We start from the raw sequence: 14,637 nt of genomic DNA on the forward strand, positions 1-14,637 counted from the left end.
GCCACGCCAGGGTGCGGGCGGCTGTATGGTTGGAACTCTGTGTAGATCTCACTGATCTATGCGAATCACGTTAGGCCGTAGTCTCGCGAGACTACGGCCCCGAGCCTCACGTCTAGCTCCCCTTGTGGTGGGGAATATCTCCCCTCATCTAACTTCTGTCACTCACACCTAGCTGGTGGGGAATTCCTCCCCTCCCCTGCTTCTGTCACTCCTTCACCTTCAGTCACATTAAACATCAGTTCTTGTTCTGGGAATTTATTCCCCTGTAGTCTATTCTACATATAATGAATATATTATACATGTAAATAAATAATACATTTAAATAATTATACGAATGAATAAATTATTGACTTATTAAATAAATATAAATAAATCAATGAACATAAATGTCTATAAATAAATAATTTATACAATCTATATGATTGAATAAATAAATAAATATATAAATATATATATAATAAACAAATTTTAAAATATAAACTATTAAACTATACTTTATATATAATTGAATAAATAAATACATATATATATATATATATATATATATATATATATATATATATATATATATACATAAATAAACAAATTATAACAATAATTGAATGAATTATAGAAATTACTATACAAGTTATAGTACATAACTTCCGTATCTTCCTGTGCTGCACGGCCGTGCTGTCCGCAGACAGCTGACTCCTCTCCTGTGGCTGGCGACAGATCCTTTACTCCCTACTGGTGCCACTGAAGTGGTGGACCCAGCCCTGGAAGGCCCTACCTACCTCAGTGCTGCACTGGTTCCTGAGCTGGTCGGTAGGTCCGTCCAGACTACCAGGACATCGGTTGTTCCAACCCACATGCACCCCTATGTCCGGATCTCCCGGCAAGGATATAACGCCCCTGAGTAGGGCATGGCGTCCCGTATGCGCCGTCACATTAATGTGGCCTCCGTCTCCCCGGCAGGGGAAGTAATTAACATGCCCCAGGCAGTACCCTCCCAGGACTGCCGACCCATTGACTCCCCGACAGGGGAAGTAAATAACATGCCCCAGGCAGTACCCTCGCAGGACTGCTGACCCTCTGACTCCCCGGCAGGGGAAGTACATAACATGCCCCAGGCAGTACCTTCCCAGGACTGCCGACCCACGGACTCCCCGGCAGGGGAAGTAAATAACATGCCCCAGGCAGTACCCTCCCGGGCCTGCCGACCCACTGCCTTCCCAGACTCCAATCGACCCCTGAGCCTCGGGGAGATGCACATGCAGAGGCAGCGATCCGCTAGACGGACTGAGCCAGACTCCTCGTGGACTCTTCCAGAGTCGTCCGCGGAGTACGAGGCGGCTAACACCTTTGAGTCTGAGGATGAAAATGATGATGATAATGATGATGATTATGTGAGCAGTGGGCACATGGCGCTCCATGACGACGCCAACCCTAGGTCCCAGGGTAAAACCTTATTGGACTCTTGTGGAGTACCATTTTTCGATCAGGAGGTGATTGGCCACCCACACTCCGGTGACTGGGCACCTCTACCTAAGGTGATCCAATAGATCGAATGCTGGACCCGGAGATCGATCGGTACGTTAACCGGACAAGTTGAGGGTGGAATACTCACCCTTCCATTACCAAATACGATGGTGCTCACTCCAGAGGTGGATCCCATAATCATTCAGTATTCCAGGAAGGGAATAGAGAGGGCCTTTGGGACCTCACAGTACTGGGTCTTAGATCTCTGGACCTATCACCTAACCCTACGCCTTAGTGAGCAGGCTACCGCCTCTGTAAGCCGGTTGACTTAGCACAATGGGATCACGCTAATTGATGATATCTTTAGGACGGTAGGACAAATGGAGTTATATTACCAGGCGTATACCTGGTTCACCATCCCATTCGGTTTTTCAAACCTAAACACCGTCCTAATGGACAACAGGTTGCTAGACCTTGGACCAAACAGCCGATAGTAGAGATGGACCCGCTCTCTTTGAGCTTCCTCAACAACATCTTCCCGATCAGGAAGAAGAAAGGCGGTTTTTCGTCCGGTGGGAGCTTGAGAAATCTCACCAACTTACTGCCCTGTGGAACAAGGGTGAGGTTGAACATCTACTTGAACGACCTACTTCTAATGGCTGGTTCCCCTCGCCTAGCGAGCGAACACGCCTCCTGGATGGTCGGATCGCTTCGCGATCTGGGACTCCTCATAGATCACGAACACCTATTATCTCCCCATTTCAGGAGATAGAGTTTTTGGGGTTCTTGGTGGACACCAACCGAGCGATCCTTCGGCTACCCATACCCAATTAGCCGCCATACGCAAAGACATCAGTATCATGCTGGGCAGCAGCGGGTGTCCTTACGCGGACTGACTCCCTTAGTCGGCCTGTTCCCGGGGTCAATCCAGGCCACTCTCCAGCCCCTCTTCACTGTCGAACCCTCCAGAGACTCAAGACTCTACATCTTCGCTAGGGGCTTCGCTATACAAACTAAGTGAAGCCATGGTGGACCTACGGTAGTGGTTGCGTCATGCCGTCAAACGGAACGGCGAGACATTTTCAACTCCTCACCGGATTTCGTCATAGGGTCGGATACCAGCCGCCTCGGCTGGGGTGCTCGGTGCAGTCCCTCGTCCTCCGGTAGGACGTGGTCCGCAGAGAACCCTCGGCTGCACATCAACACATACACCCCTGACGGCCTTTTTTGCCATCGGAAGTCTGTTGCCACGCACGTCCATCTGCTGTGTGCTATTGCGTTCGGACAACGTACCCGCAGTCCGGTACGTCGATTGCTTGGTGGGCCCCTGATCCAGAATCCTAGCGGATCTAGTAAGACTTCGGGCACTTCTGCCTGGAATGCAACATCGTCCCGATTGCGGGATATGCCACAGACTATCCCTATAGGGTGGCAGATTGGATTCTTGTTACCTGACCGTTTCCAACGATTGGCGACCGCACCGGTCAGGGTCCCTGATCCTCGCTCACTTCGCAGATCCTTCTCTATGGACCTGTTCGTTCCCCGTATCAACCACCAGTTTCCGCGCTCTTACAACCGGAGGCCGGATCCGGAGGCGCACCATGTGGACGCCCTCCACCAAACGTGGTCACAGGGGACACATTACGCGTTCCCCTGTTCCCGGTGACCCTCAGGGTCCTCCTTCACTTAGCGAGGGCATCAGTCGTGCGGTTCACTCCGTGGTGTCCGACGCAGCCATGGTTTCCCCTCCTTCTGAGGATGACGGTGGAACTCCCCAGGTTGTTTCCTCATTCCCCCCACCTCCTCGCTGGTCCGAACGGGGATCTGCACCCTCTACTCACGAAGCACATCCTACCTCTCCTCACATTGTTAGTATCGGGGTTCCGGTCGCAGACTACGACCTTTCGGGAACAGCTAGGGATTCCCTGCCTTGGACTGGGCCCCGGGACTAGATCGGCATCTCGATCTACCTGGGGACTCTGGGTTACTTGGTGTGATCAACGACGGGTCGACCCCATTCAAGCGCCAGGTTATGTAATAGCCAATTATCTGGCGGACTCTTTGGATCCGTTGGTGTGTCAATTTTGAAGGCGTTAAGTTAAATCGCCCAATGTACCAGCACACTTGGGATTTTTCCAAGGTCATGATCATGTTCTCGGGCTGGGAGACGTTGACACTCTGTTTTGAGGTTACTGTCTTTTGAGCTTACTGTCTTCTTGTGTCTGATTTCCATCATCGTGGGTCAGACGTCAAGGCTTTGGACATATCCAGGCGTCATTCCTCGCCTCAGAGACTCAAGTCTTTTTCCGTCGTGCGTTGGACCAGACGGTACTTCGATCGGTTTTCTACCCGTTCTTCCCCGCACATCCACAACTGTATGTGGTCCGCTGTCTACAGACTTATATGTCCTTGACAGCCTCGCTGCGATCTTCGCAAGTCTTTCAACTCCTCGTTTCCTACGTTAATCCTCTCTTCCCGGTTTCCTCTGTGACTTACTATAGCGGCGGACTGTTGTCAGCGACCGCTTTTCCGCCAATCCCGCTTTGAACAGGAGGTACACATATCTATGTCAGTGATGTGGATTATTTTGATTGTTATTGGTCATATGCATTGTTATAGCTTTGAACTTGCATAAGATATGAGCCTCCTGTCTGATGTATAATTCGAGATTTTCCTAGCTTGTGACGAAAAATATTAATTATATGAAGACAGGAGGCGAGTATCTTCCCTCCCAACCCAACCCTGTCACGAGGTTGTCTCTCTCTCGTTCTAGACTGATGAACCACACACCCTGCAAGTCGGAGGCTGGTACGCCCCGGGAGTTCGTTTTCACTATCCCCGTTGGGATTGCTGTCCGTTTCGATCCATGGGTTTAGTTCACCGCAGATGGAGGTTCCTACTGCGTTCCAGATCCGGAGTCGGGATGCCGTTGACTGAATCCGTTGGTCCATGTTCCTGAGGACAACTGACCGGTCGGCTCCGAATGGTTTGGGTTTCCTATAGTCCCCGTTGGGATGAAGTTGGTCCGGATGAAGTTGGTCCGTGTTGGCCTTGTCCTTTCGTTTCCTCCAGATTCGGATGTTGTGTTCCAGTCGGAAGGTTCCCGGCAGCCGCGGAGATGTCTAATTGGACTTTCGGTTCCTGTTTACAATAATTCGCATGAAGAAAGAGGAATAGGTTACCTCAGACAGTCCCTTATATAGGCTACGGTCTGGGAGGGGCTACACTGGCCCAGGGACTGCTGGGAAGGGTAGTTCTTTGAATTTTTTAAGTTACAATAAATGTTTACTGTATTTCTGCTATGGGCATTATTAAAGAAAGATAATGCATAAGATACTCGCCTCCTGTCTTCATATAATTAATATTTTCCGTCACAAGCTAGGAAAATCTCGAATTTTATCATACCATTGATGCTGTCTCTTAATAAGTAATTCATAGTGATTTATGCATAAGGTTACAACAGTGCAACACATTTTTTATTTTATAACAAATTAATAAGCTGTGTTCTTTCTGAATAGATCACAAAGTGGTTTCTCATGTTACTGCAAAGTGCAGTAACCAATCAGAATATATGTACACTAGTCTGACTTCAGTAAAATCAAATGTACTAGATTACATACGCAATATTTACAATTAAGCACACATATCTGCAAAAAACAACGAGAGACTAATTTTGCACACACGGTTGACTTAGTTAAATATAGACAAGTTTTTAATGTAATTTTGTTTCTTTATCTTTATCACGTAAATCTGCAAATATATTATTTATGTTTGATTGTGTTTTAGTAAATTCAGTATGCATGCAAATGTATGGCATGCTTAGGTCAATCAGGATAGAATGACTGTCTTTTATTAAAAATCCCTAAAACTGTACACAAATAAAGAACTTTTTTTTTACAAATGCGTGTTGCTGGCTTATACAACAAAAGGCTTTTGTGTAGAAAGCATTTTCATAAGATTGGATTTCTATATTCCACTGTTAGTTTAAAAGCACGATGATGTTGCTGCTCAAAGACAGTCACCTTCACTTCTGCCTCTTACAATGGATTGGCTCATAGGTTGGTATTCTTAGCTATTTATATACTGTTTTTCTGTGCTTTTATTCTGAGACTCATCACTAAGTACTTTGTTTTCTACCATCACTTCAACTCATGTGATCTTAGTTTATTATCTATGGGGAGAATATGTCCCCTCCCAATGTTACAGGCTTACATGGCAATATATACTGTAAATGACCTACTTGCGCTAGAAAATATATTTTCTAAAATCGCAAATGTATCTGTCTTGGTTTTGAAGTTGCATTTTGAGATATATTGACTAATAAATGATTTCTAACAAATGATGCTGCTTATTATTGCTGGATTAAAAAACAATTATTGAAAGAAAAAAGTGTAATTGAAGGCCTACAATACACCTCCCTGCGCCAACACAGAAAAAACTATTGCAAAATCTAATAACAGATTTCCGCAGGTTACAGAGCAATCTGAATATTACGGTAATGGGAGCAGCCGTTTAAAAAAATAAAAACATAATAAAAATGATCAAGATTAAGAGAGCATAAATGCACAAATATTAAGATCACAAACGGCGCTAATGGTGACAGTTCTAGTGTAGATGCACAAGGCACCACGTCTACACTCCAATGTTGCGTGAAGGAAATCAGTGAGGTATAGGCAAAAAAGTTCCAAAATAGAGGTGTGGTCCACTTTAAGAAAGGACAGATAGTAAGCACCTTCCACCCGAACTTCTCTAGAGACACCACGTGGGACACAATAAGCCCCCTCTGGGGTACACACTCACCAGAAAGTAAATAATACAGGGCGATGTATGCGTAACTCCAAACTGATAATCAGCCTTCAAGCAGGGTAATCAAACAGATCTGTATAGGAGCTCCAAAATTAAACCAGAAAAAAAGACAGAGAAAGTGCCATAGCATAATTCCGTTTTTAATGGATCAAAAATAGTAGCCCACAGCAGCAAAAACCCCTTCAACCATTGAACGTACAATAAAAATATTTAAAAAGCGCATAATCACCAAATCCTGGATAATAGGTAAAGCGTCGCACTGGTCCTGGTTCAGTCTCACAGAGACTGTCAACTTCCGGTTCCAGACGAGGCACTGGTGGAGCGCAAACGTCACTTCCTGAGCGTCGTGAGAAGCCACGCCCTGACGCGTTTCGTCATAGGACTTCGACAGAGGGCGTGGCCTCACGACGCAATCCACCAAGTTTAAATATGCAGACTTCTCTCAGACGCTCCAATCGCCGTAGAGAGGTGGGCGGGCAAAGGCGCTTATCCCGCCCACTGACTCGTAGAGCAACGGCGTATGGGGGTGAATGAGAGGCAAATACATACATCATCCGTCCCATAATGACACATAAAGCGGCCAAACTCAGCGGCAACACGCAAAAGGTGACAGGGAGCGTACGGACGGAAAACTGTAATATGAACATAACAGTTAATTCATATAACCATTATGCACACCACAGTGTAACCAAAGGGCTATTAATACAAAAGCACTTAATGGCATACAATGTAATAACTTCATCAGATAAATAATCAATAAAAATTCATCATTGCTATATACATATAATTAAAACATGCATCAATAACATTAAAATGTGCATTAATAAAAATAATTATAAAAGATATAATAAGCTCAGTAGTAAACAGTGGACCCATTCACAAAATATATGACATATTATAAACAGATAAATTAACCACAGTCCTACCAGCGCCATCTTGTGGCCGGAAAATATATAGCATACAGATCATCTTTATATTCCAAAGGAAGGAATTGTAGCCATAGTTCATTATATAACCTACAGTGAAAATTCGGTCATCTTAAAAGATAAACACAGCTAAAAATCAGAAGGCCAGAATAATCTCATAATAAAAAGGGCAGGTTAATAATATAGAGAGGGTCACAGTTACCCACCTCATAAAAAAGGGAAAATGAGTGGAACATCCTAATCTCAAAAAAGAATATTTGGGTTATACAATTAATAATCGCTAATAAAGCAATTGATGTCCAGCTCGATATTCAAGCCCCTAGGGGCAAGAGTATCGGCCGAGAAGATCCATTGGGTTTCTCTTTTTGATAGATCTCTGACCAAATTGTTTCCTCTCCATGCTGGTTTCAAATGGTCCACACCCCAAAACATTAAGCCACTCGGGTCTTGGTTATGGAACAACTTAAAGTGGAGCGAAACATTATGGTCCTTGTAACCCAATAGTATATTGGGTTACACGCCCTCTGTCGAAGTCCTATGACGAAACGCGTCAGGGCGTGGCTTCTCACGACGCTCAGGAAGTGACGTTTGCGCTCCACCAGTGCCTCGTCTGGAACCGGAAGTTGACAGTCTCTGTGAGACTGAACCAGGACCAGTGCGACGCTTTACCTATTATCCAGGATTTGGTGATTATGCGCTTTTTAAATATTTTTATTGTACGTTCAATGGTTGAAGGGGTTTTTGCTGCTGTGGGCTACTATTTTTGATCCATTAAAAACGGAATTATGCTATGGCACTTTCTCTGTCTTTTTTTCTGGTTTAATTTTGGAGCTCCTATACAGATCTGTTTGATTACCCTGCTTGAAGGCTGATTATCAGTTTGGAGTTACGCATACATCGCCCTGTATTATTTACTTTCTGGTGAGTGTGTACCCCAGAGGGGGCTTATTGTGTCCCACGTGGTGTCTCTAGAGAAGTTCGGGTGGAAGGTGCTTACTATCTGTCCTTTCTTAAAGTGGACCACACCTCTATTTTGGAACTTTTTTGCCTATACCTCACTGATTTCCTTCACGCAACATTGGAGTGTAGACGTGGTGCCTTGTGCATCTACACTAGAACTGTCACCATTAGCGCCGTTTGTGATCTTAATATTTGTGCATTTATGCTCTCTTAATCTTGATCATTTTTATTATAAAAAACAATTATTGTTAGGCATATTTGTCCACATATTTTCCAAAATATCTGTGGGCACCAGGAAATATGGTTCATTTACGAAAGGAATAAAAATTCACTTTGCTTAGTGAATGGATCATTAATGAGAACATACGGTAACTTGATCTTAGTCATGTGCAAGCAAAAATCTTGTTCTTTTAATTTCCCTTGAACAAAAATTGGGTATTCAATATGAACTCATCTTCATCTTATTGACATTTCCTAAGTTAATATATTTTATTTATAGTAAATTAACCCCAGCTCTTTCAAAAGTAAAAACTTTTATTCTTGGCAGGTATGTACTATATTAGTGCCCATGTCTAAGGTAGCAAAATTAGAGGGGGCAACACCAATCCCAAACTTTTACCCCCATTTTCCAAGGGATGCAGGAGATGTTAAGCAGAGCCATACGACACTTAATCGATCAGGAAACGTTAAACAGACAGTTTTGTGTACTCATTCCACAACTCAGACACTCCCCCATCTAGAGAATGTACATAGTTACATAGTTAGCCAGGTTGAAAAAAGGCACAAGTCCATCTAGTTCAAACAAAACAAAATAAAAAATAATATAATCCCATATACACAATCCTTCACCCACAGTTAACCCAGAGGAAGTTGAAAAACCCCAGCACAGCATGCTCCAATTTGGATAAAATATTTTAGGACCAGCCTCTTGTGTGGTACCCAATGCAGCTAGCCCAACACAATTTCATCAGTCTGTGTCTGTTGTGTGTGCCAGTTCTTGGGCCATGTTTGGACTAATAAAGTGTTACTGAGGAGTATTTAGGAATCCACATGCAGAGGCATCCAGAACAATGTAATGTGGGTCAGATATGCTTCAGATGAACAACAATAGCCCATCAGATGACAAGACCCAAAGTGACAAAAAAGAAAACCAGGTTCCAAGAAGCCCTTACTGATCCAACTGAGAGTAGGGACAAGCCCTAGAACTTTAATTCAACAAAGCCAGAAGGTTTTGTGGTGATTATCACTGCAGTAGGCCAGGGGTTGCAAGTTAGTTGAGAGGTAATGTGAAATATTTTCCTAACAAACTTCAGGAATCTCTTTTACTGTTTAAACTAATGTTAAACACTGCAGTTAACGTCAAAAAAACATTATTATAACACAGGTAGTGTTAGAATATGCCTGATATAGAATTTTGAGATAATGTTTAGAAGGCATTCTGAAAACCATTACATATGGGTATGTATCACCTGCTTGAAGTGAACTTGGGACAGGCTAAGAACATTCAAGTGTTTTATTTAAACAAACAGTAAGTACTGTGTAGTCATATTTCATTATCAGTATTGTAGGCAGTACTGCATCAGTAGGCAGTACAGAAACACACACACACAGACACACCAGCTCCACCTCCCATCAGTGACTTGGCAGTCATCTAATCTCGAATATAAACACAAAGCAGGTGTTCTGAGAGCAAGTAGCTGAGTCCCTGGGAGAACAATGTGAAGGATTTCAGTTTAAGCACTTAACTACCGGCCACCGTCAATTGACGGAGGCACGATAGCTCCATTGTTCTGACAGGACGTCATATGATGTCCTAGTCTTTTAGAGCCACTGGGAACACGATGTGTTAACCCCTTCTTTATAGCACTGTTCACTGTATAAATGTGAATGGTCCCAAAAATGTGTCAAAAGTGTCCGATGTGTCCGCCATAATGTTGCAGTCCCAATAAAAATCGCCGCCATTACTAGTAAAAAAAATAATAATTAAAAAAAATAATAATTATGTCCCCTATTTTGTAGGCGCTATAACTTTTGCGCAAACCAGTCACTATACGCTTATTGAGATTTTTTTTTTACCAAAAATATGTAGAAGAATATGTAACGGCCTAAATTGAGAAAAAAAAAATGTTTTTAAAAAAAATTGGGATATTTATTATAGCAAAAAGTAAAAAATCTTTTTTTTTTTTTTTTTCAAAATTGACGTTCTTTTTTTGTTTATAGCACAAAAAATAAAAACCGCACAGGCAATCACATACCACCAAAAGAAAGCTCTATTTGTGTGAAAAAAAGGACGTCAATTTTGTTTGGGAGCCACATCGCACGACCACGCAATTGCCAGTTAAAGCGACGCAGTGCCGGAAGCTGAAATTTCGCCTGGGCAGGAAGGGGGTTTATGTGCCCAGAAAGCAAGTGGTTAAAGGCTTAGTAGTTTAATGTGCATGCAAGTGGCAACTATTTCCTGTCACTGGCAGTTAGAATTACTTTATTAGCAATACAAAGGTTGAGGATGACAGATTATCTTAAGTATAAATCAATTTGAGTTGAAGAATTTTATGACACTGATAAAATAAACATGGCTAAGAAATATAAACCTTTGAGCATCTGGGAACATAGGGGAACAATAGAATGAAACAATAGTACTAAAATGTTCTATTGCATATAACACAATTGCTTTAGTCTTGGGAGGAGCAGGCTATACAGAATTTTGATATAATGTTGCATAACTTACTGTTTTTTGTGACTTTTCTTCATCAGAACATGTTCTGAGCAGGATATTGGCTTCCCTTTCTCATAGGTTTCATCTGAGCTTCCATTTGCCACATATAAATTAGTAGGAACTGAAAACTTATCAGTCTTAGCAGTTACATTAGATAAGTCCAAGGGTTTACACTGAGGGATTTCCATGCACAGGATATCATGATCTAAGTTAGACTTCTTTGTGCTGTTCTTCTTCTTGGCTGTACTTTCTTGAACAGAAGTCTGAGCACTGATCTTTTTTGAAGGGATCTTTGGAGAGCTGGATTCCTTTATGGGAGTTGGACTTGCTTGAGGAGGAGGCTTTTGAGTGGTGTTAGTTGTAACCGGTGAAGTTATCTTTTTGCAAGGTGTATTTGCAGATGGAGTTTTTTGTAAGCTATGTCCTTTAGTTTTCTCAGAAGGTGACAATGGGAGATCAATAGATTGAGAAATGCTTTTAGGTTTCTGTTGCTGGCTGTCATTTGAAGGTGAATCAGATTGTGTTGGTCTACTCAGAGTTGTAGACTTTGTAGCCTGACTAGTCTGTGGCTTGACCGTTTTTGAGGAGTGATCATCGTTTATGGAAGCAGCTTGATTTATTTCGGAAAGTGTATTGTGCACTGGACTGGTCTGTGTAGCACTATTTTGTTTTATGTTCCTGAGGTATTTTTTGGGAGGGTCACTTTGCACCCCTTGATTTGACTTGGGAAGAACTTGGCCTTGAGTTGGTTTATGGTGAGATGAATTATCATTAGCCCTCTTGCTTTGCTCAAGATGGGTCTGGGGGAAATCCACTGAACTGGTATCTTTTGAAAAGTTATTACATACATCATTTGTTGCTTTTATAATATCAGGATTATTCTTATCATAGCAAAGGTTACATAGACTCTTTGTCTCTGTACTCCCAGTAGACAGTTTGTTTGCATGGACAAGTAAGCTATCCTTGTCATCTAGGCTTCCGTCCTGAGAAGTGCTCATGATTGGGGTAGATGGTCTTGTAGCATCATATACTTTGATAGTGGGCACTCCAATCTTTATCTCAGAGGAAGATCCACAGCTTTGCTGACTGTTATGCATATGCATTTTTTTCATGTGATAAACAACTGTTGCTGCATTGAATGCTTGCTGCAAAAAAAGATAACAGACTATTACTTATTTTACATTTAGATTTATTGCATCCCACTCAATAAATTCAGAATCCTTCTTTTGAGTATGCCACTGCATGCTACGGTCATGATATTTTGATTTATTTTTATATAAAGTGGGATTACTGGGCTTTACTTAGTTGCAAGTGAGCTGATAAAGCATAGATTGTTGTTAGAGTTTGACGGTGTAAATTATAGATTTTTTGAAACAATTAACCTTTTTTTCTTTTCTTAAGAACACGTGTACAGTAACCATGGGTATAGGACTCTGTATATGGAGATTCTCTATTTATTTATTTGTTTTCTTTTTGTTGAACTAGATGGACTTGACTAATTATCCAACATTATACAAACATGTGCAAACCACTTACTCTCCATTTGCTTTTAGCAAAGTTCTTCTTAATCTGGATGCTTACTGAACGATAAATATCTCGATGGAGAGCCGTGTTCCCAGCAATCCTGTAGATAGAAAAACACCAGTTTGTTAGTCCTGTAGTGAATGAGAAACAAAATATAACCAAATAAAATAACTAAAACAAAGCAGCTTCCCTTTGACTGATATTCTAGTCGCCTTTTTTAATTTGTATTAACACGTATGCTGCAGGGACTGTAGTGACTTTGTGAGTTGGCATATTACTACAGTTTAAACCATTTAACCTCTTTATTAGCAATATAAACTGTCAGGGATTCTGAATCTTCTACACTGTAACCATCCCACTGGATATCACATGGGATAAAATACTACATGGTTTCATGAGTTAAATGCTACATATTTTGGAGAAACCCTGCATGCAGCGTTTTAGAAGAGTTTTTTAGTGAATGCCCAAAATATTTATGGAAAATGCTATCCGGTATTTTACTGCATTACTTAAAGGCATGGATACACACAATATGGGCCAATTTATATTTTTTTAATGCTTGGAAATAAAACAGGTATAAGGCTAAATAATCTTCAGTTCAGTGTAAAGAATAATATATGTTATAGGGTAAGCCTGTTTTATTTTCCTAAAGGGCAGCTTAAAGAAAAAAAATTATGTTTCAACAACTGAAAATGTTGTTTGGCTGTCATGTTGATCCTCTAACTCCACTACTGAAAGTTACTTCCCTGTAAAAAGTATGTATGCCAGGAGATCCAACTTGCTGTATATAAGTATCTGTAACTTACTAATCAGATATTTTCATGGCAGTCTAGGGACTGGCATGCTCCAAGAGGGGTAGTAATGAAAGAATATATCTCTAAAGCCTCGTACACACGACCAAGTTTCTTGGCAAAAAATATATTTTTTTGCCGAGGAAACCGGTTGTGTGTACATTTTCGTTGAGGAAACTGTTGAAAAACTTGACGAGCCAAAAAGAGAGCATGTTCTCTATTTTCTTGACGGGAATGGAGAAAATTGGCTTGTCGAGTTCCTCGACAGCCTAACAAGGAACTCGAGGAGGAAAACGATGTGTTTCGCCCGTCGAGTTCCTCGGTCGTGTGTACGAGGCTTGACAAATGATGGCACCTTCCCTTAAAGTGTGCTTTATAGTTTTAAATATGTAAGGAGTAGCTGTTTTTAGTTAGAATCCTCAGGACACTGGCCAGTTGATACCACACTGTTACCAGGCGAAATGTAACATAGCAACTTTAATACAAGCTATTGTAGCTGTCAGATAAATTTACTACATCTCCTTCCTAGGCAAGCAACATTTTGAATTGCAATCACAACACCCCAAGCTCCTCGCCACCCCAGATGGTGGGCCAGCCAGGAGGAAATTCAACAAATATATCATTGAGAATGAGAGCGATAAAACATATATAAATTAAAGAATACAATATCTTATTAACAAAACATAAAATGTTTGCCGTATATTAGATTAAAACAATATGTTTAATAGTTCCAAGGTGTTAACATGTAAGTTAGTACTTTCCACTGAAGCTTGTTATTTGATTTTTACAAACTTCAATCACAAATATGCAAAGATTAAAAACTTGTATGTGGTTATGTTCAAATAAATATTTGGTTCTGCATGGTTTAAGGCTATAAATCAACTATGGAAGTGAATTTATTTCTATGGAAGAGATTGCCGTATAGTTTTTTATGTGCACTTAACCTCGGAATTTTAGAACAAAGGCTGTGCACAGGAATAAATATGATATATCATTTATACATATAATTAATTATCCCTTTCATGCCTAATGCATGGGTTGAATTTCGTAAAAAAAATAAATATTTCGGAAATCATATCTAAGAATTTTCGTTCTAATTTCGCACCATTGGTGGGCTGCAGCAACAGTCGATTTCCGTGCGGCAATCAAATTTGAGTAATCGAACATGTTTAAATTTTTTTTAAAAACAAACAATTTTCTAATCAATGATGCAAGAGATGTAATAGAAAAAGGAATGCACATGTGCAAGAAAATAAAACTTCCGTAAAGAAAAGAAGATTTCCGGCCACGAAACTTGTTTTCTGTAGCAACATGAGGTGAAATTGAAGGCTTGGTTGGCCGAATTTCGAAAATCAATGGTGGCGTCATTGGATCACAAATAAAAACAACATTACTGATTTTGTACAGAAAATGTGTTCGAAATTTGACCATGTATGGCCTGCTTAAGCCTATT

The 14,637-nt window shown here is 41.3% G+C and overlaps 1 protein-coding gene across 2 annotated transcripts in view; it reads right to left on the reverse strand.

Moving 5' to 3' along the window:
- Positions 1-14,637, reverse strand: part of CAMK1G (calcium/calmodulin dependent protein kinase IG) — a 120,908-nt gene that overhangs the window by 14,395 nt on the left and 91,876 nt on the right. For both annotated transcript variants that reach the window (XM_040337523.1, XM_040337522.1), the window contains exons 11-12: positions 12,406-12,493; positions 10,882-12,014 (exon numbers count right to left, since the gene is read on the reverse strand). In XM_040337523.1, the coding sequence (XP_040193457.1) occupies positions 10,882-12,014; positions 12,406-12,493 (1,221 nt within the window). The remainder of the gene's footprint in view (positions 1-10,881; positions 12,015-12,405; positions 12,494-14,637) is intronic.

The sequence above is a fragment of the Rana temporaria genome, chromosome 2 (assembly GCF_905171775.1).
Source record: "Rana temporaria chromosome 2, aRanTem1.1, whole genome shotgun sequence".
NCBI classification, from domain to species: Eukaryota; Metazoa; Chordata; class Amphibia; order Anura; family Ranidae; genus Rana; species Rana temporaria.